This window comes from Polyodon spathula, chromosome 12 (genome assembly GCF_017654505.1).
Source record: "Polyodon spathula isolate WHYD16114869_AA chromosome 12, ASM1765450v1, whole genome shotgun sequence".
NCBI lineage: Eukaryota > Metazoa > Chordata > Actinopteri > Acipenseriformes > Polyodontidae > Polyodon > Polyodon spathula.
The window spans coordinates 17,751,725-17,777,015 of NC_054545.1; the positions used below are offsets into that span (position 1 = coordinate 17,751,725).

General features: G+C 41.4%; 1 protein-coding gene and 1 long non-coding RNA gene across 4 annotated transcripts; one reads left to right on the top strand and one right to left on the bottom strand.

Annotated features, from left to right (window-relative positions):
* Positions 1–1,291, top strand: LOC121324641. Its single transcript, XR_005951253.1, has 2 exons — positions 1–546; positions 587–1,291. It is a non-coding gene; the product is annotated as an uncharacterized LOC121324641 (long non-coding RNA).
* LOC121324640 (arginase, non-hepatic 1-like) lies at positions 1,184–24,053 on the bottom strand. Of its 3 annotated transcripts, none has more exons than XM_041266745.1 (8): positions 23,823–24,053; positions 23,570–23,642; positions 9,024–9,198; positions 7,266–7,425; positions 6,429–6,523; positions 5,799–5,903; positions 5,229–5,365; positions 1,184–2,658 (listed from the first exon to the last, which is right to left on the bottom strand). In XM_041266745.1, the coding sequence occupies exons 1-8, from the start codon at positions 23,949–23,951 to the stop codon at positions 2,453–2,455; spliced, it is 1,080 nt and encodes a 359-aa protein (XP_041122679.1). In that variant the 5' UTR covers positions 23,952–24,053; the 3' UTR covers positions 1,184–2,452. The 3 variants fall into 3 exon arrangements, with proteins under 3 accessions (XP_041122679.1, XP_041122681.1, XP_041122682.1); XM_041266747.1 differs by having other exon boundaries at positions 23,570–23,670; positions 23,823–23,990; XM_041266748.1 differs by lacking the exon at positions 23,570–23,642 and having other exon boundaries at positions 23,823–24,051.
* Positions 24,054–25,291: the final 1,238 nt, after the last annotated feature.

Genomic DNA, 25,291 nt, shown 5'->3' on the forward strand with positions numbered 1-25,291 from the left:
GCACGCTGGAATAGCTGGGGTGGGTGGGTGTGTATCACAGGCACGCTGGAATAGCTGGGGTAGGTGGGTGTGTATCACCTGCACGTTGGAATAGGTGGGGTAGGTGAGTGTGTATCACAAGCACGCTGGGGTATGTGGGTGTGTATCACAGGCACCCTGGAATAGCTGGGGTAGGTGGGTGTGTATCACAGGCACGCTGGGGTAGTTGGGTGTGTATCACAGGCACGCTGGAATAGCTGGGGTAGGTGGGTGTGAATCACAGGCACGCTGGGGTAAGTGAGGTACGTGGGTGTGTATCACAGACACACTGCGGTAGGTGGTTGTGTATCACAGGCACGCTGCAATAGCTGGGGTAGCTGGGTAGGTGGGTGTGTATCACAGTCACCCTGGAATAGCTGGGCTGGGTGGGTGTGTATCACAGGCACGCTGGGGTTGGTGGGTGCGTATCACAGGCACCTTGAAATAGGTGGGGTACGTGAGTGGGAATCACAGGCATGCTGTAAAAGCTGGCGTAGGTGGGTGTGTATCACAGGCACGCTGGGGTAAGTGGAGTAGGTGGGTGTGTATCACAGACACGCTGGGGTAGGTGGGTGTGTATCACAGGCACCTTGGAATAGCTGGGGTAGGTGGGTGTGTATCAGAGGGACGCTGCGGTAGGTGGGTGTGTATTACAGACACGCTGGGGTAGGTGGGTGTGCATCACAGACACGCTGGAATAGCTGGTGTAGGTTGGTGTGTATCACAGGCACGCTTGAGTAGCTGGGTGTGTATCACAGGCATAATGGGATAGGTGGGTGTGCAGCACAGGGACGCTGGGGTAGGTGGGTGTGTATTACAGGCATGCTGGAATAACGTCTCCGTCAGAGAATATACACAACAGTGGCAGATTATTTACATAGTTCAAGTGAAGTGTAAATATTGAATTACAATCTTAATTCCCCTTTTCACACTTTTAACCCAGCGAACTAGCAGATGCAAGAATTTGTCACATGTATGACTGATATTACAGAAACAAAATACTGCAGATAGATATATAGATAAATACAAGTAGCGTTCAAGCTAGATGGGCGAAAGCAGTAACAGAATTATGGGGAAGTCAGGATATGCAAATTTTAGCATTACAAGAGCCAATCAAATGGTGTGAAGAGATAGATAGATAATTATTAAACATGTAGAATTCCTCTTAGTCTTAATATAGCCATACAGCTTTTATTTATTACACTGCATCATACACATTATTTAGTACTATAATAAAACCAAAACAAACATATTTAGAGTAACTTAAAAAACAGAAACAAACTCAAATCATTTTTTTTCCAGTTAGATGCCTAACATTTCAAAGTCGTTCATACAGAGGTTGGTAATTTAACCCTAAATGTTTTTCTAAACTTCTTAATATTATTATACATAAATAGCAACTCGGTATATAGTAAATTCTCATTAAAACAAACTCAGATTTGACAAAATTTCCTACAAGGTCCAGGCAAAAAGTTATTGTAAATTACTTAAAATACAAATTCACTTTGGATCCCTCCAGAAGAAAATAAAACAAAAACGCCCTTGTTCAAACTGCTGAATGGAAAGGATATTAGGAAATGTATTAACTTGCACCAAGATTAGTTCCTCTGTTCTGTATTTTAGTGCCGTTTGGGGACTAGAGATCCTATGATGCATTTCGAGTTTGCCATAGTGCTCTCACAAAAACTAAAGTGGAGGCATTGAAAGCGGTGGGTCATGTACAAGAAACAAAAAGATGTCAACTTTCCCGCGAACACTTTATCAAGTATTCAAACAAAATAAAACAGAATACAATAACACAGGCTTATAAATAGCAATAGTGAATGCAAGTCATCAATGTTTTGGATTTGCTCGATGCCCTGTTGTTAAGGACACCTTGCTTTTGTGTTTTAAAAATGCCTGTGATCAGAATGGGACAGGCAGGTTTCAAGTGTAGTTCATTTGCAATGTATGCTCTTAAAGTTCACTTGCAATCGTATTTTCAATAAAAACGCACAGTACTTGGAAATGTAGAATACTTTTCATTGTTCTGTAAATTAAATTTGATTTGTGTTGCTGTAACTTCAGTAAGACCTGACCGGATGCTTTTGGATTTAGATTCCTGATAATACGAATTACTGATAAGATACATTTTTTTGCCGGTCCGTTGAAATTCGTATTAATGAGAATTGACTGTATATCGACATTAAAAACTAACAATACATTATCTGTAATGTGCAGTGCGTTTACAAAGTTTTTTTTTTGGTTTTTTTGGTGGTTTAGAAACTGCCGGGGCAAGTTTGGTATTCAGGTCAGTAAGTGCTCCCTGGACAGCTGAGGAATGCAAATACTTGCAGCAAGAGAGAGCGAGAGAGAAGTCTTTAGTCAGATTTTCTGCTCGTTGTCCGATTCATAGGTGCTGCTGGGCAACGGTCAGAGAGAGAAGAGAGGAGTCCTAGAGTCTAATTTCCTGTTCAACGTCTGATTCGTAGGTGGTGCTGGCCGATGGCAGCTTGTCCATGGAGATGTGCGCTCCCTCTCTCGTCTGACCCAGAGATGCAGCAATCACGTCCACAGCCAGGCTGGCCGTCGCTTCCACTGCCTCCCGCGTGGCTCCCAGTGTGGGGTTCACTTCCACCAGATCCATGGCAGACAACAGGCCTAGAATGGGAGAAGCAGATAGACAGTCAGTGCCATTATTACAACAAAAAAAATCAAAGACTAACAAAGGAGTGGTCAAGAGTCCACATCTTCTCCGGAGCACAACATGAAGTCTAAAAGAGTACAATCTTCATAAACACACATATAATGAAACAGTAGACCTGCAACAATTATATTTAATCTCAATAGGAAAAGTGGTTGCCTGGATACACACATTTGCTATCTGATACTTCTATATTTTTGCAGATTGCAATACTTAATTTCAAAAATATATTTTGTTATATTTGGCCAAGAGAATCAATTACAAACTCTTCGATTCATAAAAAATATCTGAGGACTATTATGTAGCTAATGAAATGAATAATCCTGTAGCAGTAGCAACAGGAAAGAGAGTATATTATGTACCAGATGTAAGGCAGGCTATGGGTGAGAGAACCCCACCTTGCAATCATGGTGTGCAACAGGGAGTGCAACATGCATGTTTTAATTGTGATCAACAAGGACACAGTTTCCATCACAGCACTGAGCCCAGGGTATCGCTCAAGGAACGGAAGGAAGAATTAAGTCATCTCGGGCAAAACAAAGGGACAAGTGAGAACATCTATAGGGATGTCAGACCTCTACAAAGGTGACGGATTTTCATGGAGATTGTTATGGTCGGCCTGTATTCAATACTAGTCTAAAAGGCCAGTCTAGCATGTCGTTGGTTGATACAGATTCGACTTTAACTATTGTATATTCTGACCCACCTCATTGCTCATGCTTCTCCGCTATGCAGCATCGAGAGCAACAGTTTCCCTGTTCAAGTACACTGATTAGTGCGAGTTCAGTGGAGCCGACACCGGTGGTTCTAATTTTTATTTGAAACACACACTTTTCCTTTTCCTTTGTGTGTGTGCTATTGAGTAACATTAACTGTATTTTCTATTTGTATTTTTCTACAGGACAACAGCATTACTAGGAAAATAAGCTGCTATAGATGATAAATATTTGTTAGAGTTGCACTGGGCTGCAAACATTTTTGAATCATGGTAACTTTTAGAAACTTTTTTTCTTTTTCAATTCTGGGTAATGTACTCAGAAATAACTGTTTTGTGAGAAGACAAAAATTAAGACTTTGCATTTAAATACCAGTAGAGATTTTGTGAATAAGTAAGCTATTGCAGACTTAAACAGATCACCGGATTAAGCAGTGAGTATTATTTCTGTTACAAACTGCTTTAACAGCCTTTACATTCCCAGGTGAGAAAAATTACTTTACACAAAAGAGGGAAGGGCTCCATTAAAGTCCAATTGAAATCAGATATTCTCAAAAGAATGAATGCTGCACCTGGTCTTGTTTTTCAGGAACAATGAAGTGCTTTGGATGATTGGACAGAAGGAGCTGTGAACGGGATCATTGAAAACTGCTGTTCTGCTGAAGAAGACTGTCGCCTGTACTGGACATTCATTTTGGAAGCCATGTGAACTTGAATGGTTTAGAAAACTGGATTCTTGAAGGATGGAATTTTATTTTCCATGCTGCTACTGATTTATACACAAAGCAAATTGGGAATTTCTGTATGAAAAACACATTGGGATTACTGGTTTAAGGGAGCTGTAATTTTGAGATTTATTACTTTAGTTATTATGATGGAATAATTTGTTTACACACAATTGATCATTTCAATTGAAATGTGTAACAAGTCATACGCACACTGTTTTTATACCTGGTATAGTTTTTGTGTGAAAGGTTCAAAGTGTGGATATGTAAGATTTTAAATATTGTATTAAATTGGGACCATTTGACAATTCTCTTGTTATAGGAATAAGGAATAAATCCTCAATTCTCTCTCCCCTGTAATCTCACACACTGCCAAAAACCCTGTGTCTGGGAAAACAGGAAGCTGAAAGTACCCTTTGAACTCAGGCGGAAAGCCCTGGTTTTCAAGGTGCCATTTCCCCTATATAGAACGGATTTGGGCATAGATGTTAAAAACAATCACACCCGACAGGCAGGTTCCACAGGCAAGGTGTCAGGCTTCGGCTGGGTGAAGGAGGGGGGCTGCTTTTGTACTGTATTTAAACCAGTGGATTGCTGCATTAAGACACTCTCTATCCAATCTGGCATTGAAGGTTTTCGATCAATAGAAAGTCCTGTAGGGTTAAACCTACAGTATTGTATTGTTTTGAAGATGTGTCCATGCAGTTCGTATGTGGTTATGTTCTGTACTGTGTATCATTGGATTTCCTTTTTGTCTCAAGTAAACTGTTTTTATTGAAAATCACATCAAGAGGACTGGAATTACTATTTTTGAGAAGTAAACTTACATTGATTTCTTACAACACATTAGCTGAAAGTTTGCAATTATAAATGCAGATGTACTCAAAAAGGACCATTACAAAACAGACGAGTTTTATCATTTTACTAAATGCAATAAACAGAATGTAAAGCAAATGGGATTCCTCTTTAACACAGAATGCTCAATGAAGTGAAATTTTTTTTAAACACACAGACAAGTCATTAAAGGCTTTTGCAAGTCTTCATTTGCTCCGGGCAGGTTGGTGGAGGCATTGCTAAAGCAGCTTACCTGTGTTGTGAATCTCTTCACTGATGTAGATGCCTTCTCTGTACGTCAATCCTCCCATCACTGGGGTTCCAGTAGCAGGGGCCAGAGAGGGGTCAAACGCATCAATGTCAAAGCTGAGATGGATTGGTTTTTGCTTTCTAGAAAAGAAAAAACAAAATGCACAGCACACTATGGTATTTATTGTGCATCAAATGCATTAAAAACATGGTAGGTCTATAATATCCTTAAATTAAAAAGGCAGACCCACACTAGAGAACCTGGTCTGATCACTACCCTGACAGTGACATGCAGACAGAAACCAGGTCTTAAGAAGAGAACTGCAAACTGTAGGCCAGCAAGCACACGGCTACCTCATGAAAGCTGCCTTGAAATATTATGCAGTTTAAACTTCTCTGGTTGAATAAAAGGCATCAAGATGGTTGGTTCTTAATATGAAACCCTATTTAAACATGCTTTGCATTGGAGTTGTCTGTATATTTACTTGGCACTGAAAGAGGTAGACATGGCTTTGTTTGAATTTGACACTCAATTCACCGCTACACTAGCACGGTTTATTGTCATCTACCGTACCTTTCTAGCAGATGGTCGAAGGTCATTTCCATTACTCTCTGAATCCCCACTCTGTCTATTTCTCTCATTGAAAAGTACTTTATTCCACAGGTCTTCAGAATTTTGCTGCAAAAATAGGTCACAGGAAAAATGAACAGCAGCACACAGTTCCTTTTTGAGACTGCCTATTGAACACTGATCCTGTTCACAAAACTGAAGCTCACAGCCCCAGCGTCAGCCCTGTTCAGTTCCTTCAAGCAGAATTAACCTGCACATAGGCCAATACTGGACTGAAGACCAGTTTTGAAGCCTGCATTGAAAGAGGCCTAAGTGACTGGTATATTACTGCAATTGAATTGGATACACACATGCCCAGGATTAACATCTCTCATGTGTAAATATCACATTTGTATAGATATTCTAACACTCTTAACTTGTGCTAAAGAATGTCCTAACCAAGTCTGAACGGTTCTTTACCTTTATGTAAACTCCACAATAACGCTGTAGTTATCAACAAGTGTGCATTTCTGCATTTTAGATTCTGCATTTCTTCCAGCAATCAGCTTTCATGCATGGCCATTAGTATTACATTTTACTAGGATGAGATGAAATGACAATTAAATGGTAATACTGCATCTGAAAAGCACTTACTGCTCTCCAGGATCCACATCCCTAAGTCCGATGTACACGATATCTGAAGAGGAGAGGCGGGGTGTGACCCAGGAAAAGCCAGGGACCGTAGACACCTGAAAACACGAAACATAGGTCCTTACAGGCAAGCCTGGGACTAGCAGTGCCCCCGGTCCATTACCTTCCCATCCAACACACAGGTCCTTACAAGCAAGCCTGGGACTAGCCGTGCCCCAGTCCACTGCCTTCACACCCAACTGCGCTTCAATTTGTTTTTCTTTCAGTCCCCTTGTCTTTTTATTATGTTTGCAATCATTCGTAATTCTCAAATACTAAGTTTGAATTTTTGATGAATTCATTGCAAAGCACCTTCACACAGACTTCTCAAAAATGTATCCTTGGGTAATTGCAATAAGAGCCCATCAGAATGATTGCAGGCATAAAACAGTAAAATAAATAACATAGTCTGAATTGACTTGCTCTTTAAGCAGTTGTCATATGCAGCAGTCATTACCTGCGAGATATCTGACTGAGACAAGATTTAGAGGTTAGAGGTTAGGCTCAGTCTATTTGTGATAACACCAAACAAACTCCTTTTTCAGCAAATTTCAAGCTCACACTAACCAGACAGAAAGAGATCATGGACTGTATTTTTATAACAAGCATATCTATTCATTTATTCCACAATGGAAAACCTATGAACTTTAAAAAGAAAAATTATTGAGTTTTTTTTTTTTTTTTTTTTTTTTTTATTTAGGAAGTAATTCAGCGAGTTCCAAAACAAATAAGAAATAAACCAGCAGTTCTCAAAGTCGCCTGGAGTCTGTGCTGGAGAGTGTTCTGTCCGCATGGCATTACCTTGTCCTGCAGCTCCTTGAGCAGGAAGGACACAGACTGGCCGTGCAGGTTCCCTGAAGGGGAGGTGAGGGGGGTGTTGATGTCAGAGTGCGCGTCCACCCAGATCAGACACAGGTCTGGACACTGCCGGGAGTGGCCCTGGACAGAGCCGATCCCTAAACTGCAGGAAAGAGAGACGGCTCAGCATACACATTGCTGGGAATGCATCAAAACACAAACACACAGTACCAAATACAGTACTTTCCTTCTTTAGATTATGATGCAATTCAATTTGCATTTAACCAGATGTGGATATAAACACAGGCTTGGTTGCTACCCAAGCTTGTGGTTATCCACAGTGTGTCCCTTTCCTTTTAGGACACAAAGTTGTGATTAACAAAAGAACCATTTATGTCACTAACATTTGAAGTATGGGTGTCACCACTCCCATAGTGGAGGGTAATAAGAAATATGAACAGCGATTACCATGATCCACAGGATGAAGTGACAGAAAGGGTTTAAAAAGTAGACATAATTGGCAGTGCTTGCACTTCTAAAATTAAAAGCACAGCATTTTGTTATTGGCAACAGAATTATGTCTGCTATTTGTCTAAATGCTGGTCAGCTGGAAGGAGAGCTGTTAGCTCTCAGGTTTCACAGCAGAAACCAAGGGAACCTACAATACACTGAGCAACCTCCACAGGATGAAACCAGCCAGAGGTGGAACAAGGACACTGAGAGGTCACATTAACAGATGACCACAGTTTACAGCAAACATTTTCAGTACTTCAGTAGGTTAATGAGCGCTCAGTTTAATGAAAATCCATGTTTGGTAGAACATGTGTTTTTTTCAAAACTGCACACTGTGAATGGAAACACACAACAGGGAAGATGCATGGAATTAACTAGAAACTTTCAAGGACAAATACCTCCAATTAAACTGGCAATTCAATTACTTGCTTTTCAATGCATTTCAGGTGCGTCTAGTAAAAGCAGCACAGTGGAGCATGAAGTAACAATTCAGGAGGCTTCAGGTTTGCGTAACTAAATTAATCTCAAAATGCACTACTCCAAAGAATGAAGGGATAATCAAAGACATGTACATTAGCATTACACAGATTCCAGTGCATCTTGTACAGACGTGTGGCAGGGTGAAGACCCTGCACGATAATCATTGCAGGCTGTCTGGTTAGGCTGAGGCGAGTTTAACAAGCCCAGCTCAGGTGCCTGTGGTCAGGTTACCAAGCCCTGATTCCATTGTTACAAACAGCTGCAAAAAGGTGGCTTTTGATTTGTATCTGGTTTATTTGTCCATTTTCACTAGAAATGCACATGTCTGTGTTGAAACATAATGTTTCTGTTCCAACCGGACCACCGGCCAACCTGTCACAAAATGTCATAGAACATGCAGCACAATTTGAAAGTTAAATAACCACTTTATATGTAATAGTTCCATAGTACAAGATCAATTTTTATGATTTATAATAGTGAATATGTCCTGTGAATGGTGGATTAAAATAGCCCCCATCCCCCCCTCCCCCCCAGATTAAACCAAGACATTTCTTCAGTATTGGTATGCTAAACATGGACCGTTTTACAGTACTTTCTAGCAAAGACAACCAATTGTATACTTGTATTCTCCCCCTCCCCCTCCTAACATAAGAGATTGTTCACCTCCAATTCAAAAGAGCGATGCTGTGGAGCTCAATGACCCATCTGCTGGCTGATGGGTCATTGTCATGCTGACAAAGCCCATTGATCCCAGTGTCATGTGCTCACCTGTGATCCCCTCCCAGTGTGATACAGGTGTGCCCTGCTCCCACTGCGCCGCTCACCGCGTCTGCCAGCACTTTATTGGCGAGCCCCACCGTGCGCGGGAAGGGGACGCCTTTGTAGGTGTCGTCGTTGGCCAGGTGGGTGAAATTCAGATCTCCCAAATCATACACCTGACAACCTAGAAAAGAAGGATTCCCTGATGAAATGCTGTGCACTGTACAGAACATTTTTCTAGGTATCGGAGTGCAGTTTAGTATTCACATGCTTCAGTGAAATACTTCCATGTCAATTATCTGTATGGATGAGTCCAGACATTTTGTGAATTCGTAAACTTAAAAACCATCCAAAAACTTTACAATGTGGAAAATTGGAAAATGGGAACTATCATGATGGCAATACATTTTAGGCAAGATTTATTGGAATTAATGTGTTAGCTCTATGTATATACGGCAGTCCTTCTGCAGTTCATTTGTAAAATGAACAACAATTATTTCTAGAGGTTTCTTCATGGATAATGTCTTTAACCGAACGTAAGAATACTGCTCTCCCTTTCCCGGAGCCAAGCGGTTTACAGTATACACATTGAAAATGACAGCTTACACATAATTAGTTCGAGCCTGCTAAAAGGTCACCTTGTCGTGGAGGCTGCACAACATTGGGCCTTTGTGCTGCATTTCTGCAAGGGACTGGTGACAAAGGGCTGACACAAAAAAAACAGGGGCTTGACAATGACACAGCAGGCTGTTCAAAAGAATAACCCTCAAAGCTATACAGAGGGAGCGAACAATTGCTTACTGTGCAATGGTTTTTTGTTGAAGGTCGGGTTGCAAGGGGGTTTAGGCAGTAGACAAACACCTGTGGTGGATCTAAACACAGTCGTCACTTATATCATTAAAAAAATTAAGTTTTTAACAGTGTGTAACTGTTAATGTGTGTGCGTGTGGGCAGGCATTACTATCAATGTGGGGACAAAATTTGAGAAAATGTCGCCACAAAGATAGTAACTCCTGAAAAAACGATGTTGTGGGGGCATCCCCACTTTGTAAAACACCTTTTTAAGAACTAAATATGCCTTTTAAAAAAAACCTGAAAGTGCCAAAATATTTAGTTTGGGGTCGACTTTCATCCTGTATGGAGTTTTGTCTGACTGGAGTTAGAAATAGTAAATAAAAATATAGTGAGAGTCAATGAGAAGTCCCCACAGGTATAGGAATACAAACATATATGTGTGTGTGTGTGTGTGTGTGTTCGCGCTCGCAAGTCTCTAGTGTAAGAACAGTAAAAGGTTTAATATTTAGGTAAAATAAGTCATCGTTGACTTTGTAATCATGTTACTTGACATCCTATAAATGAATGAATGCTCTTTACAGTAGGCAGATAAAGGTCTTGAAAGTGCTGTACACACGCCAGCCAAGAATAGTTTCATACATCAGCGATTGCATCTGGAAATATTACTTCCTTACTCATATTGGCCAGTTAGAAAATGACTGTTTTCATGTAAATACATTTATTAGTCCCATTTGACCTCGATGAGGGAAATAAACAAATACGGCATCTCAAATCATTTACATTTTAAAATAAGAAATGCTTGTTTTTCTTATTAGAAAAGAGAAGGCAAGTCAACGGAACAAACAGCTTCCTTTTAAGCAGGGAAGAGCCGGTTCTAACCAGTTCATCCTCGCAGTGCAAAACAACAACCTCTTTGAAGAAAGAATTGAGGCACTGTTTCCTCAGTCATTGCCACACAGTCTGCATTGCCCAACACTGTTGCTGATGTAAGACCAACAGCAGTGAGGCTGCTTCACAAGCCAGAACAGAGATTCATGATGTTGACAAAGTGAGCAGGAGGGGAGCTGTAAGACAGGGGTGCACAGATCAAGATCTCCTGGTTTTATAAGCATCATTATATGAAAGAATTGAGACCTGGAAGGAGTAAGTCCAGTAAAAAGGGGCAGAAGCGGTCCCTCCGAAGGCGATGGCAGCAACAGACCCTCGGGAGGTGACGGCAGGGGCGGACCCTCGGGAGGCGACGGCAGGAGGGGAGCCCCAGCCAATAAGGCGGCAGCAGGAGCTCCACTTCTCCCCCTGGTGATGGAGTCAGGGCCAGTTGTGGTGCTGGGGTTGGTGGGAGCTCCAGACAGTCTCCCTCTGGCCCTATGAAGGTGCAGGTAGGCGAAACTCCTCCTGCTAAGCAGTTAACCTGTTGGGGCAGTGCCATCTCAGCAGCCAAGTAGTTGATCACCATGGCTGCCATGTCTGAGAAGGAAGCTGGATGGTGTTGTCATTCCCAGCGATCCCAATGCTCCTAATCTCTGGTCCACAGCTGGTGGATCACCACCGGGAGGTCCTCTCCGTTCCACTCCGGGTCTCTCAGCCAGTCGAACATCTCCTCCCGGGGCTTCTCTCCACCCCTCCTCCTCAAAATGGCGGAAGGGACAGTTGGTGAGCCGACGTTTTTGTTTACAGAGGGGGCACACCACTGATGGCTGGTTGTATCGCCCTGGATTTCTGGCCTTCAGGCCGGAACTCCTCCTCCCTGTCCTTCACCTCCTGGTCTTTCTTCCATCACATTTATTTGTATTTTTTCCCCCAAACAAATAAACAAAAAATGTTTTCTCCTTTTTTTTCACAAATAAAAAATTGTCGCCCGCAATATCCCTGTTCTGACGCTTGGAGGCGTTGTTGTCTTGGTTCTGACACCATATGTGAATGGGGTGGCTACAGGAGTGATGTCAGACCAGGAAATGAAACCAAAACATAGTGGTAAGTGGACTGAATTGCGCTGTTGCGCCGGTTTATTATACATCAAAAGGTTGAACAAAACAAAACAAAAACACTTTGTAAAATAAAAATGGCACAGTGGCCAAAACAGACAAACAAAACGAACAGGGTATGAACACTAAACACACAACAAGTACCATGCTGGCCCTCCAGCACTTGTTATATTGACTTATTTATTTTCTCCTCTCTCTCCTGTTCTTTCTCCCTGAACACCCAACCCAGAGTGAATGAAACATTCACCCTTTCATGCAGCTGTACCGAGACTGGATTGCTAGTCAATCATTCAATATGAATCTCGGTTCATCTGCACGTGAACTACTTTGTGCACGTCCTGTACTTCCATACAAATACCCTTTTAATCTGCATGTGAAGTGACTGTGCATCCTCGAGTCTAAATATACATTTTACTCCTGTGCTACAGAACCCCACATTATATGCTGTGCACCAACACATACACCAACATTAACACACCACAAGCAACATATAAATATAAAATACACCCAGGGGCGGAGCACACTGTCACAGTAGGATACCTTGATCAGTTGGGGCAGTCCTTGCATCAGCTGTAGCTGGACTGCGGGCATTGCTATTCAAGCTTCAGTGTTCGGGTGCACTTGACTGGGAGTGAAGAAGTACAGTAATTACTATGAAGACAAACCCTGCGGCACACTCAGCATGGCCTGTCACGCAGACATGAAGTAAACAAGATATCCTGCCAGGTTTCCACTGGAACCTTTCAAATGCTCAGCTACTGTAGGGACCCTGTTTGGTCCAGATTCCTCAGGAGTGGCTCCTCATGCGCCCCACCTTACCTTTAAGGTGCATAAGCTGGGTGGAGCAAGAGCGACTGACAGAAATATACATGGCTTGACAGACATGGAGCAGAAGGTTTCCGACAGCAATATCATTTCTAGATCCTGGTCTCAAACACTGAGACCCTTTGCACAGCTGTACAGTAAACAGTTATATATTATATATATATATATATATATATATATATATATATATATATATATATATATATATATATATCAAGGTTTACAATGTAAGTTGCATACAAAGTAGTTTATCTCCCCCCTCACCACTTTTAAACAGTACATTTGTGATAAACTTTTAGTTGCTATTCACCTACCAACATGTCCCTAAATTGCATGTAATTGCAGGCCAGGTAAATACTTAGGCAAGCTACACACACAAACAAAACTGTTACCCAGACTTTGAAATGCACCGTAATCCAGTCCAAACAGGTTGAAAACAGTTTGCAAAACAAACCGGCGCTGGAGTCGATTGTCTACAATCCAAACAGAACAGACATGCTAAAACCAGAGTCCCGAGATCACGTTTCTGTTTATTTTGATATTTACAAGGACAGAGATTTCTGCTCGTGAGTCACGATCCTGTTCAAACCGGCTCTTTGCCTTTGGAACGCTGCACTTCACATTTATTAGTATGTCTGTCATGTGAAATGTCATGTTTCTTTAGGCACTTTCATGTTTATTTTTATGTCTTATTTATTTGTTATCGCTTTTTATGAGTGTCTGGATTGACTTTGTTTTCAAGTATTAATCACTTGTGTTATGTTGGGTAGGATCACGTAGTAGTTTGCACTAGGGGTGGGTTTCAGTACATAACTATTTATAATTACTCGAGCACTAGTTTATTACTGGAATACTCAAAAATGTAAATAATATCTCTTGGTGGATGTAAGTTCAATATATTTTATTCACGCATAGCACCTTAATAGGTTTACAACCTTACGTATACTACTTGAATTATAAAGAGAACGGGCTTCGCTGGCTTCTGCTTTCCACGCAGTTTTCTAAAGACTACAGCAGACTGACTGGCACTGGTCAAGTTTCACAGGCGGCTGTCTAGCGCTCCAGTTCAATGGGACTCACCCAGTCTTCCTGTGTAGGCATGCTCTGATCGAAATGTTACAAAACTGACGAACTATTGCCAGCATTACAGTGCCTGAAATGTGCCACAACTGCGTTGTGCAGCGAATCCAAAGTATCTATATCAATGGTGTACCCTGTTACTACTGCTCTACTTTCCAAGCATCTTAAACCGGCTGAGGAGGAGTCCAGCAAAGTTACCCAATTCAAGACAGTGATGGCTCCTGTCAGCCTGGAAATAGCAGGGAAAGTAGAGCGCATAGCCCCAGCCTTGGATCCCAGACAAACATCTGAAGCATCTCGATCCCTCGATAAGGGTAGCGGCGAGAGAGAAACTGAATGTGAATGTGACCTTTGTGAAAGTCTACCCAACCGCAGTCCGAGCGCGTCTTCAAAATGAGCATGGTCATTATCATGATGATCAAAGGGTCGACACAATCACAGACACAATGGCAAGCAAAACCCATCCCCACTCCCTCGACTGTGGGAAGCGGCAGTTCTTCAGCTTCGGATCAGAGTTCATTATTTGCTGGAATGTATTTATTTAAAATTTGGGGGGTGTGGTGTTATAGAGAGGCGGCTATAACCACGCTTCTTGGTGAGGATTATTATTATGCCACAGAAGCAACAGGTAATAATGAAATTGAACATTACTGTATGGAGCCGTGTGTTTCTTCTGATCAGACACTACTTACCTGGTGGAAAACTAAGGAAAGCCATTATGAGAAGTTTGTACATTGACCTTTGGACGAGATTGCAATGTAAAAGTTTTTTTTTTTTTTTTTAAATCCGTTGAAAATAAGGACATGGCCTGACGTAACCACATACAATAGATTTTTATTATTATTATTATTATTATTATTATTATTATTATTATTATTATTATTATTATTATTTGCAACAACTTGGATGCAATCGTTATGTGTTTGGATTTTGTTCTGGGCAGACTGAAATGTTAAATATTTTTGGAACAGGCAAAAACACCTACCTTTGTTAATGGATTTAGCATTGCAATTCCTCCCTATACTAGATTAATGTTTGTTTTTTTCCCCACTTGAAATTGTTCTGGGATTTTGGATCGAACAACCAGGAATATTTAAGACACGTTTCATTTGTTTGTTCGCTGGATCTGCTATTCGGAAGGACTTTCGAGATACATTGTAAGCAGCTAAGCCAGGCTTTGTGTTTAATGATTTCATGTAATAAAGCTGGCGCACGTTGATTAAATTAGAACATGAAGAAATTTATCTAGTAAAACTTGCTTAAGATACAATGAACTACCTGAAAGCAAATGTCTCTCAGTACTTCACCTATTATTTAATTGTGCGCTACATTAGCATTTAAAAATATATCTGGTAGGGTAATTATACTACTCCCTGACATCCGGACACAGACAGGCCGGGTTTCTAAAGTAGCCTTTAAACTGAAAGAAATGAACGTGGAAATTAAGCATTACACAATTGCTAAATTAAATATTGTATTGTTGCTTAATTACACTACAACAACAACAATAATAACAACAAAGGATAAAATGCTTATACACACACACACACACCTTAACTAGTTGTCATTTTTGGTGCACAGATGTAGAATAATATTGTCTGGCATTAGGTTCGAGTACTCAAGCACCAAATTGCTTGAAATTCCCATCCCCAGTTTTCACTGATGTGCCACTGCTAAGCATCCTGAACAATCCGGTCGTTCGTTTCATCTGTCTGATTCACTATACCGGTTAATCGATTTCGGAGCCGGTTTAAAAAAACTCACATTGCAGATAGCAGTTTGCTTGCTTGCAGAATCTGATTCTGCTGTCCTGCGTGGTTTTAAGGGAGATGATCCGCTTAACAATTGCACGTGGTTGAGTTCAGAGCGCTGAGCGCTGGTCCCTCTGTATGCTTGCTGCTGCCACACCCATTCCAGTGCCCAAAACAAAAAGCTCCCATTTCGGCATAGTCGGACTGTTACTGTCTTTATTTTCCTGTTACACCTTCACCTCTCATTCAAGTAAAGGAAAGAGGCGGCAGCAAAAAGTCTTGAAAACAGGAAGGCAGGAAGGCTCTGAAAAAAACAAGCAACAGCTGCTGCAGGGTGGAAATCAACATCTTGCCAGAAGCAGCCCCCCACCCCCCCACTGGAATATCTGCCCTAGATACAGGAGATCTACTGTATCACCTTACTTGAAGTTGCCAGTGTAATTCCAGAGCCCTTTCATGCATAAGCACTATTGAAGAATCTGTTGATCTCATCCACTGCTGAGCTTGCATTGCACAGGATGACTTGCACATTCCCTCGACTGTGGGAAGCGGCAGTTCTTCAGCTTCGGATCAGAGTTCATTATTTGCTGGAATGTATTTATTTAAAATTTGGGGGGTGTGGTGTTATTGAATATAGTGCTCATGAAAGGTGAGGGGCAATAGCAAGCTGCAGTTTGAAAACTCATGAAGCATTAAAAAAGTGGACCGGCATGACCTACAGTACATCTCCCATTAAGCAGATCGACAAAAAAATTTTCATTTGACATGAACAAACTGAGACAGGAGCTCATAATGTACAGTACACCCCTAGACTTGCATACTCATTATTGAAAAGAATGTCCCTACCAGGTTAGCATATTTGGATCAAAATACACCACTAATATCCCCACATTCTAGTATTCAACTTATGCCAATAAAAAAAAAAAAAAGTTTTCTACTCTCTGCTTTTATTTACATGCCATTCAATGCATTTGCTGCACTAACTGTAAAAACAGGAATCACCACCAATACATACGCGAGGGTTCACCCCAACACAGCACGTCACTTAAAAGTCCCTGGACACATGCACTTGTCCTTTGCTGTGCTGTTCACACTGCCACAGCAGCACTGCAGTCTTCCAATGACATGTCTAACACTGATGAGCGTAAAGCCATCCTGTACTCATCACAGCTACCTCCTCAGCTCAGTACTTTTCCAGAACTTCTCCTTAAAACTCCACCCTGAAGACCAGGACAGTATCGCGGTGTATGAAAGATAAGTCCACTCGAAACCAAGCTGCTACTGAAAGAAACCAAGGAGACATTACAACTCAGTAAGCCACTATCTATACATTCTAGTACTCTTCCAGTAAGAGGCACTGAGAACATGCATTTCTCATACAGTTACAGAACGTGTTTAACTTTACAGAGCTAGCTTTACCCTGCTATCGGGCGATCCCCCAGTCTTTAGAGCCACATGCAGATCGGCAGTGGGATTAAACTTGCTTGAAAGGTATTCAGAGGTGAAAGAATGTTTGTTTTATTATACAGTGGCATTCTCAGGTAAAGGAGAGACCTTTTAAAAACCTTAAAACTCCATAATCACATGATTGAAGGCACCTTATTTTAATAACATATTGAATGTTGTTGGGATAAATGATGATGGTGACAACTGACAATACATTTGACTAAAAACACACACACACACACACACACACACACAGTCTGAATCAAAAAGAAAAAGAAGCAGTTTTACTGTCCAAACACAAACAAGCTTGCGTAATGCTCTGTACTCCGCAGTCGTCAGCGGGGCTACGTAATAGTATATTCCATGCCAAAATCAAAAAATGAATTAATAAATAAATATTGAAATAAATAGACATTTATTTATTTATTTCAATATTAATTTATTTCAATATTTATTCATGAATCAAATAAATAAATAACATTTTAAAAAAGGGTAAAAAATGAGTGTACTAACTGGGGATGATCCCGTGGGTAGAACAGAGCACAGTACTAAAGTAGTATGCAATTGAGCAGCTCCAGATAGGCCCTAGCTGCATACTAAAAATTCTCAATTGCAACAAACCCAAAATTACTATGGTTGCCCCCTACTAAATCACTTAGTCCAGCATTGTCTTTAGACTAAAGTTGAGGTATTTTACTAACTCCTGAAACGAATGTGAAGAATCTCAAAATGTATTGCCAATATTTATGGAACTGAACTATTCCAAATATTAAATACAATGATTTGAAGTCAAAATGTATGCCAAATAGTTTCATTCTTACTCAAAAAAAAAAAAAAAAATGAAATAGGACTTCCACATATTCTTAATTATGTCCTGATGCTTGTAATTACACCTTCTATCCTTATTTACAATGGTATGTCATGGAAGTTTTCAGGTTATGACTCTTCCTGTAGATTAGAATGTCAATGAGGCAGTTAAGGTTGAATCAAACAAGGTTTATTACGAAGGTTTGCAAACCTGAGAACACACAAGTGTTAGGAAACCGAGCAATGTTCTGACTACACAGAGCCAGTAAGCATAATATATACCGTTATTGTGAGCCAATCACAGAAGCTTAACTCAGTATACGTTGGTGTCACAAAGATGGCCGGAGTGGGTGACGTCAGACCAGACACAGGAAATAAACGACAGAGAGAGGTGGAGTTTGGTGTGGCTGAGCGAATGGCTTCACTCAGCATTTCATAAATAAACAGAACAGAAAATAAAAAGGTTGTAACAAAAACACACAGGGGCGAGAACTTTGCCACATATACCCCCTCTTGTGCAAAGCACACACGGCCTCAATGGCCACCTCCCCCTTTAAAATCCCAAAAGTCTTGCTCAAAGTCCTGGGCAAAGAACAAGGACTTTAAGGGGTTGATGGGCGGCAATGTTGCCAGTAGCCAGGCTGCTACTGGCCATACTGTCAGCAGAAGTGCTGACAGTGGGGTGAATCTCTCCTCCCGCTGTACCACTGGCAGCGGAAATTCTGCCAATGGTGCAGCTGTCAGCAGACGTGCAGACAGCTCCCAGACTGACTCCTTCAGCTGGGGCAAGTCCAGCAGCGGAAAAGCTGCTGGGGTTGGTGGTCTCCAGATCTCCCCCAAGATCTCCAGCAGCAAAACTGCTGTGGTGGAAGGTGGTCTCCTGACCTCTCCCCCCTTTATAGCCGTCAGCTCCCTCTGGGGGGACTCCAGCCCCCAGAACTCCTGCAGCGAAATTGCTGTGGGGAAAGGTGGTTTCCTGACCTCTCCCCCCTTTTTCATAACCGGCAGCTCCCTCTGGTGGGGCTCCGGCCACACTGACCCCAGCGGCCAAGCAGAGCTGACTGCGACCCCTGGCGAAGCAATTCCAGCGACCCCAGGCGATGCGGAGCAGCTGGCAACCCCAGGCAATGCCAGGAAGGCAACCTTGGGCGAAGCGAGACAGGGAGTCAGGACAAGCTGGGGTGTGGGTGTTGGCCCTCTTCTCGGCCACTGCGGCCAGGCGGTTCTTCCCCGTGCTTCCCTCAGCAGCCTATGCAAGGGCTGCTGAGGACCGCCAGCATCTAGTCCTGGTCCTTCTGGTGCAGGGAGAGGAGGCTCCTGTTCCTCTCCTCCTGATGGTGATGGAGGCAGAGGCAGCTCCAGCTCCTCTCCTCGTGATGGTGGGGGAAGTGACACAAGCAGGCATTCATCCTCTGCTGGTGGAAGTGGCGGAGGCAGAGGCAGCTCCTGCTGCTCTGCTCCTGGCAGTGGAGGTGGCGGAGGCGTGTAGTCTCCTGGTGGCATAGGTGGGAGCGGCGTGTAGTCTACCCTTATTACAGGGGACTGGTGCGGCTCTCCCTCACTTGCAGGGGACTGGTGCGGCTCTCCCTCACTTGCAGGGGACTGGTGCGGCTCTCCCTCACTTGCAAGGGACTGGTGCGGCTCTCCCTCACTTGCAGGGGACTGGTGTGGCTCTCCCTCACTTGCAGGGGAAGGTGATGGAGGCAGAGGAAGCACCTGCTCCTCTCCTCCAGGTGGTGACGGTAGGGGAAGTGATACCAGCAGGCACTCACCCTCTGCTGGTGGAGATGGGAACAGCTCCTTCTCGGGCTTTGGATCCCCGCGGTCCCCTCGTCTGGGCGCTGGAGACCCTGCTACCTGGGCTGCTGTTCTGTTTATAGCTGCCTGCAGGTAGCAGAGGACCAACTCCACACTTTCCTCCAGGAAGTTTGGGGTGTGTTCCCTCTCATGTGCCTCCCATCGCTCCCTGTCCATCAGCCACAGGACCCGGATGGCTATGAGCATGGACTGTGCCTCCAGCCCAGCATTGTCCCGGATCCAGTCCCTGAGCCTGACGCCGTCTTCTGACTTTTTTTTTTTTTTTTTTTTTTTTTAAAAAACAAGAAATTGCAGTTCCTGCTCTGGTCTGCGTCTAGGGGCGCTGGTAATCCCACATCTAACACCACGTGTCACAAAGACGGCCGGAGTGGGTGGCGTCAGACCAGAGCCAGGAAATAAATGACAGAGAGAGGTGGAGTTTGGTGGAGCTGAGCGAATGGTTTCGCTCAGCATTTAATAAAAACAGAACAGAAAATAAAGGTTGTTACAAAAACACTCAGGACATGGCACTCGTCGCCAAAACGGACTATACAGACTAAACGCGGTAAGCAGATATTTAACTACTTATTACTTTTACAATTACTTCCGTCTCCAATCCCGTTCTCTACTCACCGAACACACAACACAAAATACACACAGGGGCAGACCTTTGCCACATATACCCCCCCTTGTGCAAAGCACACATGGCCTCAATGGCCACCTCCCCCCTTAAAATCCCAAAAGTCTTGCTCAAAGTCCTGGGCCAAGAACAGGGACTTTAAGGGGTTGATGGGTGGCAATGTTGCCAGTAGCCAGACTGCTACTGGCCATGCTGTCAGCAGACGTGCTGACAGTGGGGCGAATCTTTCCTCCCGCTGTACCACTGGCAGTGGAAATGCTGCCAATGGTGCGGCTGTCAGCACACATGCTGACAGCTCCCAGACTGACTCCTTCAGCCAGTGCAAGTCCAGCAGTTAGATAGCAACAACTTGGAAGATTAAGACAAGACCAATCATATGCAACAATAACAACTTATCTAAATTGCAAGCATCCTAAAATTAGACCTATTCTAACTAAGTTGGTGACATTTCTGAGAGCTTGCGGTTGCTAAATAAAGAGAACTTCCTCTTTCTAGCTAGTAGTCAGTATCTTTCCATCCCTTATAGGGGCCTCTTGCCCTGCAGCAAGAATGAGTTGTTCAAAAACAACTACCAGTACATAATACATTATTATTATATTATACCTAAATCTTGTAACCCGAAATAGCATTTAAACCTGAGCACGAAAACCCTAAACAATCATAGCAGTAGCAACATTGTAATTTTCCCACCATAGGTAACGAACAGTATATTAAATACTATATTTTTGATGGATATTAAAATGAGTGTGAAACTAAATAGGGTGACGTTCATTCCTCATTCACTGATTGTACGACAGCCATTGCATCTTGTGATTGTTGTTTATTGTGTTCTTAGAAATTAAATCATAGGGATATTATTGTACAGAAGCTCTTTAATTATAATGATGTAATATATTTTGGAATATATTTGGCGCTCCCCCTTCAGGTCCTGTTTGGTAACGCTCTATAACACAGAGCTTAATCCTGTGCTGTGTACTAAAATTGGAGATTTGCTGATCCCCAAATTTGTTCTGTGTGTTTTTTTTTTTTTTTGTTGCAATTGGTACTAAATTAGCACTGAGCTATCTATTATTAGTTGCACCTGCTGTGCGTAAGATCTTAATTAGCTTAAAGTGTGTCTTTGCTAACGTTGATTTTATACATTACTAACTTTTCACTGGTTGCACCAGCTATGATAGTTATAAGGTAAGTCTAGTTGTTGCTTAAAATGGCTGCATACCTTTAGAGACGTGTAAGCTGTTCATAGAATCAAAATACAAGATGACACGTCAACTTTTGATGCTGAGCAGCTGTTTGAAGACGATTTTATTCATAGTTTTCGTCGTCAGCGAATCCTGCGAGACCGCACATTATACATCCTGTTGCTTGTAAGTTCCTTATAGGATTTAAGAGGATAATAAATCGTATAGGAATCATTTTAAAAGTTCCTGTATGAATTATTCCAATTTCTGAAGCATTCCAGTACAATTTCCAATAGAATTGTTTCACCTGGGTTATATTCAAATGTATAATTAAATATGTATAGTTACTATCGCTAATGACCTCTGAGACAGAGAACATTAATTAACGTTATTATAGTTATATTGATCAATGAATATACAATATTTTATATATATATATATATATATATATATATATATTTATATATATATATTATATATATAGATATATATATATATTGAACAATTATATAATATTAATGCATACGACATGCCTGCAATTCCCAGTACAAAATATTATTGAACTAGCCTTGTCTGTTGTAACACACACGAATCTGGATTTTTTTATAAAGAAAACAGGGAAGTGTTAAGGTTTAAAATATGAAGTACGTAACATTCCGAGTAAATGATTTCTGGTAATTCAAAGGTCCTGTCCATAAGTGTTGCTCATCTGCGTCACCGATGAGTCCCCTGAAATATCCTCACTTCTATTGGCTACCGAGCAGCTATGACGTCACCGACTTGATATGAACAGCTCTTAGTGATACACTAACAAACTATTGTCTTAAGTACGTGTGGTGAAACTGAAAAGAGTATTATAAATTAACTACAACTAAGCACGTAGTAGAGACTTAACGTTTTAACTTAGGAATGAAGTTACGCATAGCTGGTGCAACCCAGCCCTGAGGATGATACAGAAATAGTACGGTACCAGCCTGCCCGCGGCTTAGTAGGCAACTCTACTAAATTACCAAGTTTGCTGCCATTGTAACTAGTTAAGAAGTTACTGAGTCCAAGAGGGGAACGACAAGCTAAACTCGCGTTTTTATTCTCTTTATGAACTGGTACAACTCTGAAAGGATGCTTGTTATTACTTATATATTACTAAAAATCATCAAGTTGGCATCACTTTTGCAGTAACCACTGCAAGCAAACAGCGTCTGTTAAGTTTGGTTAAAATTTACGAACTTCCATGACCAACCCTCCTGTGAGGGTAGTGCTTGTAATGGCAACTGAAATCATTGGTTTAAAAAAAATAATAATAAAAAAACCTCCTTCACTCTAAAGAATTACTCACAGATACAAGCTTCGCGACTAGCTCGATTGCTAACAGGTATATTCTGTATCCCGGGATTTTGATTTAAATAGCGCCCCTTTTAATGCAAACACACACGATAATTGATGGTTCAAGTCGTTTCTTTGTTAATTCTACACGTTGCTATTTGTTAAGTATTTTACGAAATCAGCGGTGAGTCGTGTAGAGATTACAGCCTCCTAACAGTGAGAGGAAAGCAAAACCGTTTTCATTAAGGAATGTAGAGCTCAAAATATTTGAGCTTGTTATAATCCAGCCCATGGTTAAACGATGCTAACTACAACTTTAAAGGGCAGGTAGTGAGAACAGAAATAAATATAAAAATCTACCAACACTATATTAATAATTAATAGTTGCTACCAAATGCCAAGCAGCAGTGCGCTGCTTTTAAAATTGTAACTTTGTTTCCCAATGCGTCTGCACAACGAATATACAAAAGGCAGAACTTTCCGATTAGCCTCGGTGTCTGGAACATGTTTTCAAGGCTGATCTCTGTTACCTTGGAGACCAGCACGATGTATAATGTGTGAATAGACCTATTAAACGTGTCTTATAGAATTAAAGCACTTTAGTGGCGATGATTAATGTATTTTATTTGTAAAGAAATCTGAGGACAGTACATCTGATATGCAAAGTAGTTAATACGTTCTCTTATTGTCTTATAGACTTTGTGTCTTTTATTCCTTATGAAACTAACTTGGTCTGTCCATATTTTGATGGTGAAATGCACACAAAATGACGATTTTGTATATATTTAAGTATTGCCCGAATGTACCCCCCCCCCCCCCCCCCCCCCCCCCACACACACACACACACACACACTTTATTTTCAGCACCCCCGGTTTGAAATTCGTTCCCGCGTCTCTGATCACATCATATTTCTGGATCACTTACGCAGTGAAGACAGCCTGTCTAACAACCCAGCATCCCTCACGGCCCTGGGTCCGCGCTCGACTCCTCTCCTCTTCTGTATAGAGATACAATTGAACACATACCTAAATACATAACGTGAACACAGTGCCACTCTCTATAGCATTTTTTACCTTATAAATAAATTATAGTTACATATTAGTTATCGTTACAGTTACTGTATGCTGTATATGACAAATACACATTAATATCATACCAGACCGAGACATTTAATTACCTGTCCTTTCGACAATGGAGCCCCAATAATTGCCACAGAATGAGCATACTTCTTCTCTTGTACAGGCGATTCCAACTGTCTTTTGAAGAGACGAAGGAATGAACATCTGAGAGCCATCTTTAAAGCCATTCTAAACAGACAGAGACACGTCTTATTCTAAACAGATTTCTCTCACGCTTTTTTTAAAAGAATGAGCGCTCCCCTCTTCCCACCGGAGAATTCAGCGACTTGATTCATCTCACGTCGGCAACAGCGAAGATATCCCGAGACGTCACAGTGACGCGGGGACCGGCCCACCGACAACTCCTTTAAAGCGGCCAATCAGAATGCCTGTAGTCGGTGGAGCGCGCTTATAGAGATAAAAACAAATTGTTATTAATATCTATGGACGCGGATAGCAGTCGTCAGAAAAAGCTTTATTGCAGTGGAAACGTACTGACTGTCTTGTCTGAGATTTTCATTACACGTATTTCTTTTTTTGAAATCTGATTGTGCAACTCTGTGTGTGTGTGTGTGTGTCATTTGAATGGTCAAACAGATACGTGTTGATTAAAACGTTTTTGTTAAAAAAACAAAACAAACAAAAAAAAAACTTTGTATTTTAGGCAAATGTTGTTGACACTAGTAGTTACTGTCGCTTTAAAGCACTTGTTGTCGCTATTGCCAGTAGCTGCACAAAACACATTCTCCTCTAACCCCAAGGCCAGTACAATCTAAACACGTCTCTTTGTTTAGCCCTGACGCCGGACTTGTTTGGGTTTCTTTTTGTCAGTAAGGTGTGCCCTGGTAAAGTGATGATTGTGTCGCACAACGCTTGCAGGTTCAATGAAACCCGTTCTGCTGCATCGCGTGTCTCTCATGTGTTCATTCAGGTAAAATAAAGAATATTTAAAAGAACCATGGAATATTTCAATCCATGTTTGTCCAGATCATAAGACATGAAAGTTTTGCATTTATTTTTTTTTTATTTTTTTTTTTTATTTAAGGAATATAAAAATAAGACAGAAATTTCAAACCGTGGGGAAACTGAATATGATTTTATTGATTTGTACTTGACTAGATCATGCTATCATAACCCTGTCACAAGCTATAAAAAAGAACATTTCAGGGTGTATTATTAAAAAAGAAAATACAGTATCTTCGAGGTTTTAAAAACATATATAATATATATTTTAGTACATTTTTATCCCAACATTCAGGCCACTCCATTATCGAAGATGCTTTAAGTTTTTTTTGTTTTGTTTTGTTTTTTACTGTACTGTATTTAATGTGTGTATTCCTCATTATCTTGTAAAGGGCTTTGTGATGGTGGTCCACTATGAAAGGCGTTACATAAAATAAATAAATATACCAAGAAAACACATAAGTTTTCATTCAGTAGATACATTCATGTCGATAATGAATTATGTTTTCTGTCTGTCTGTTCCTCAAGTGAAAACATGAATATAGATACATTTGAAGCTTGTTAC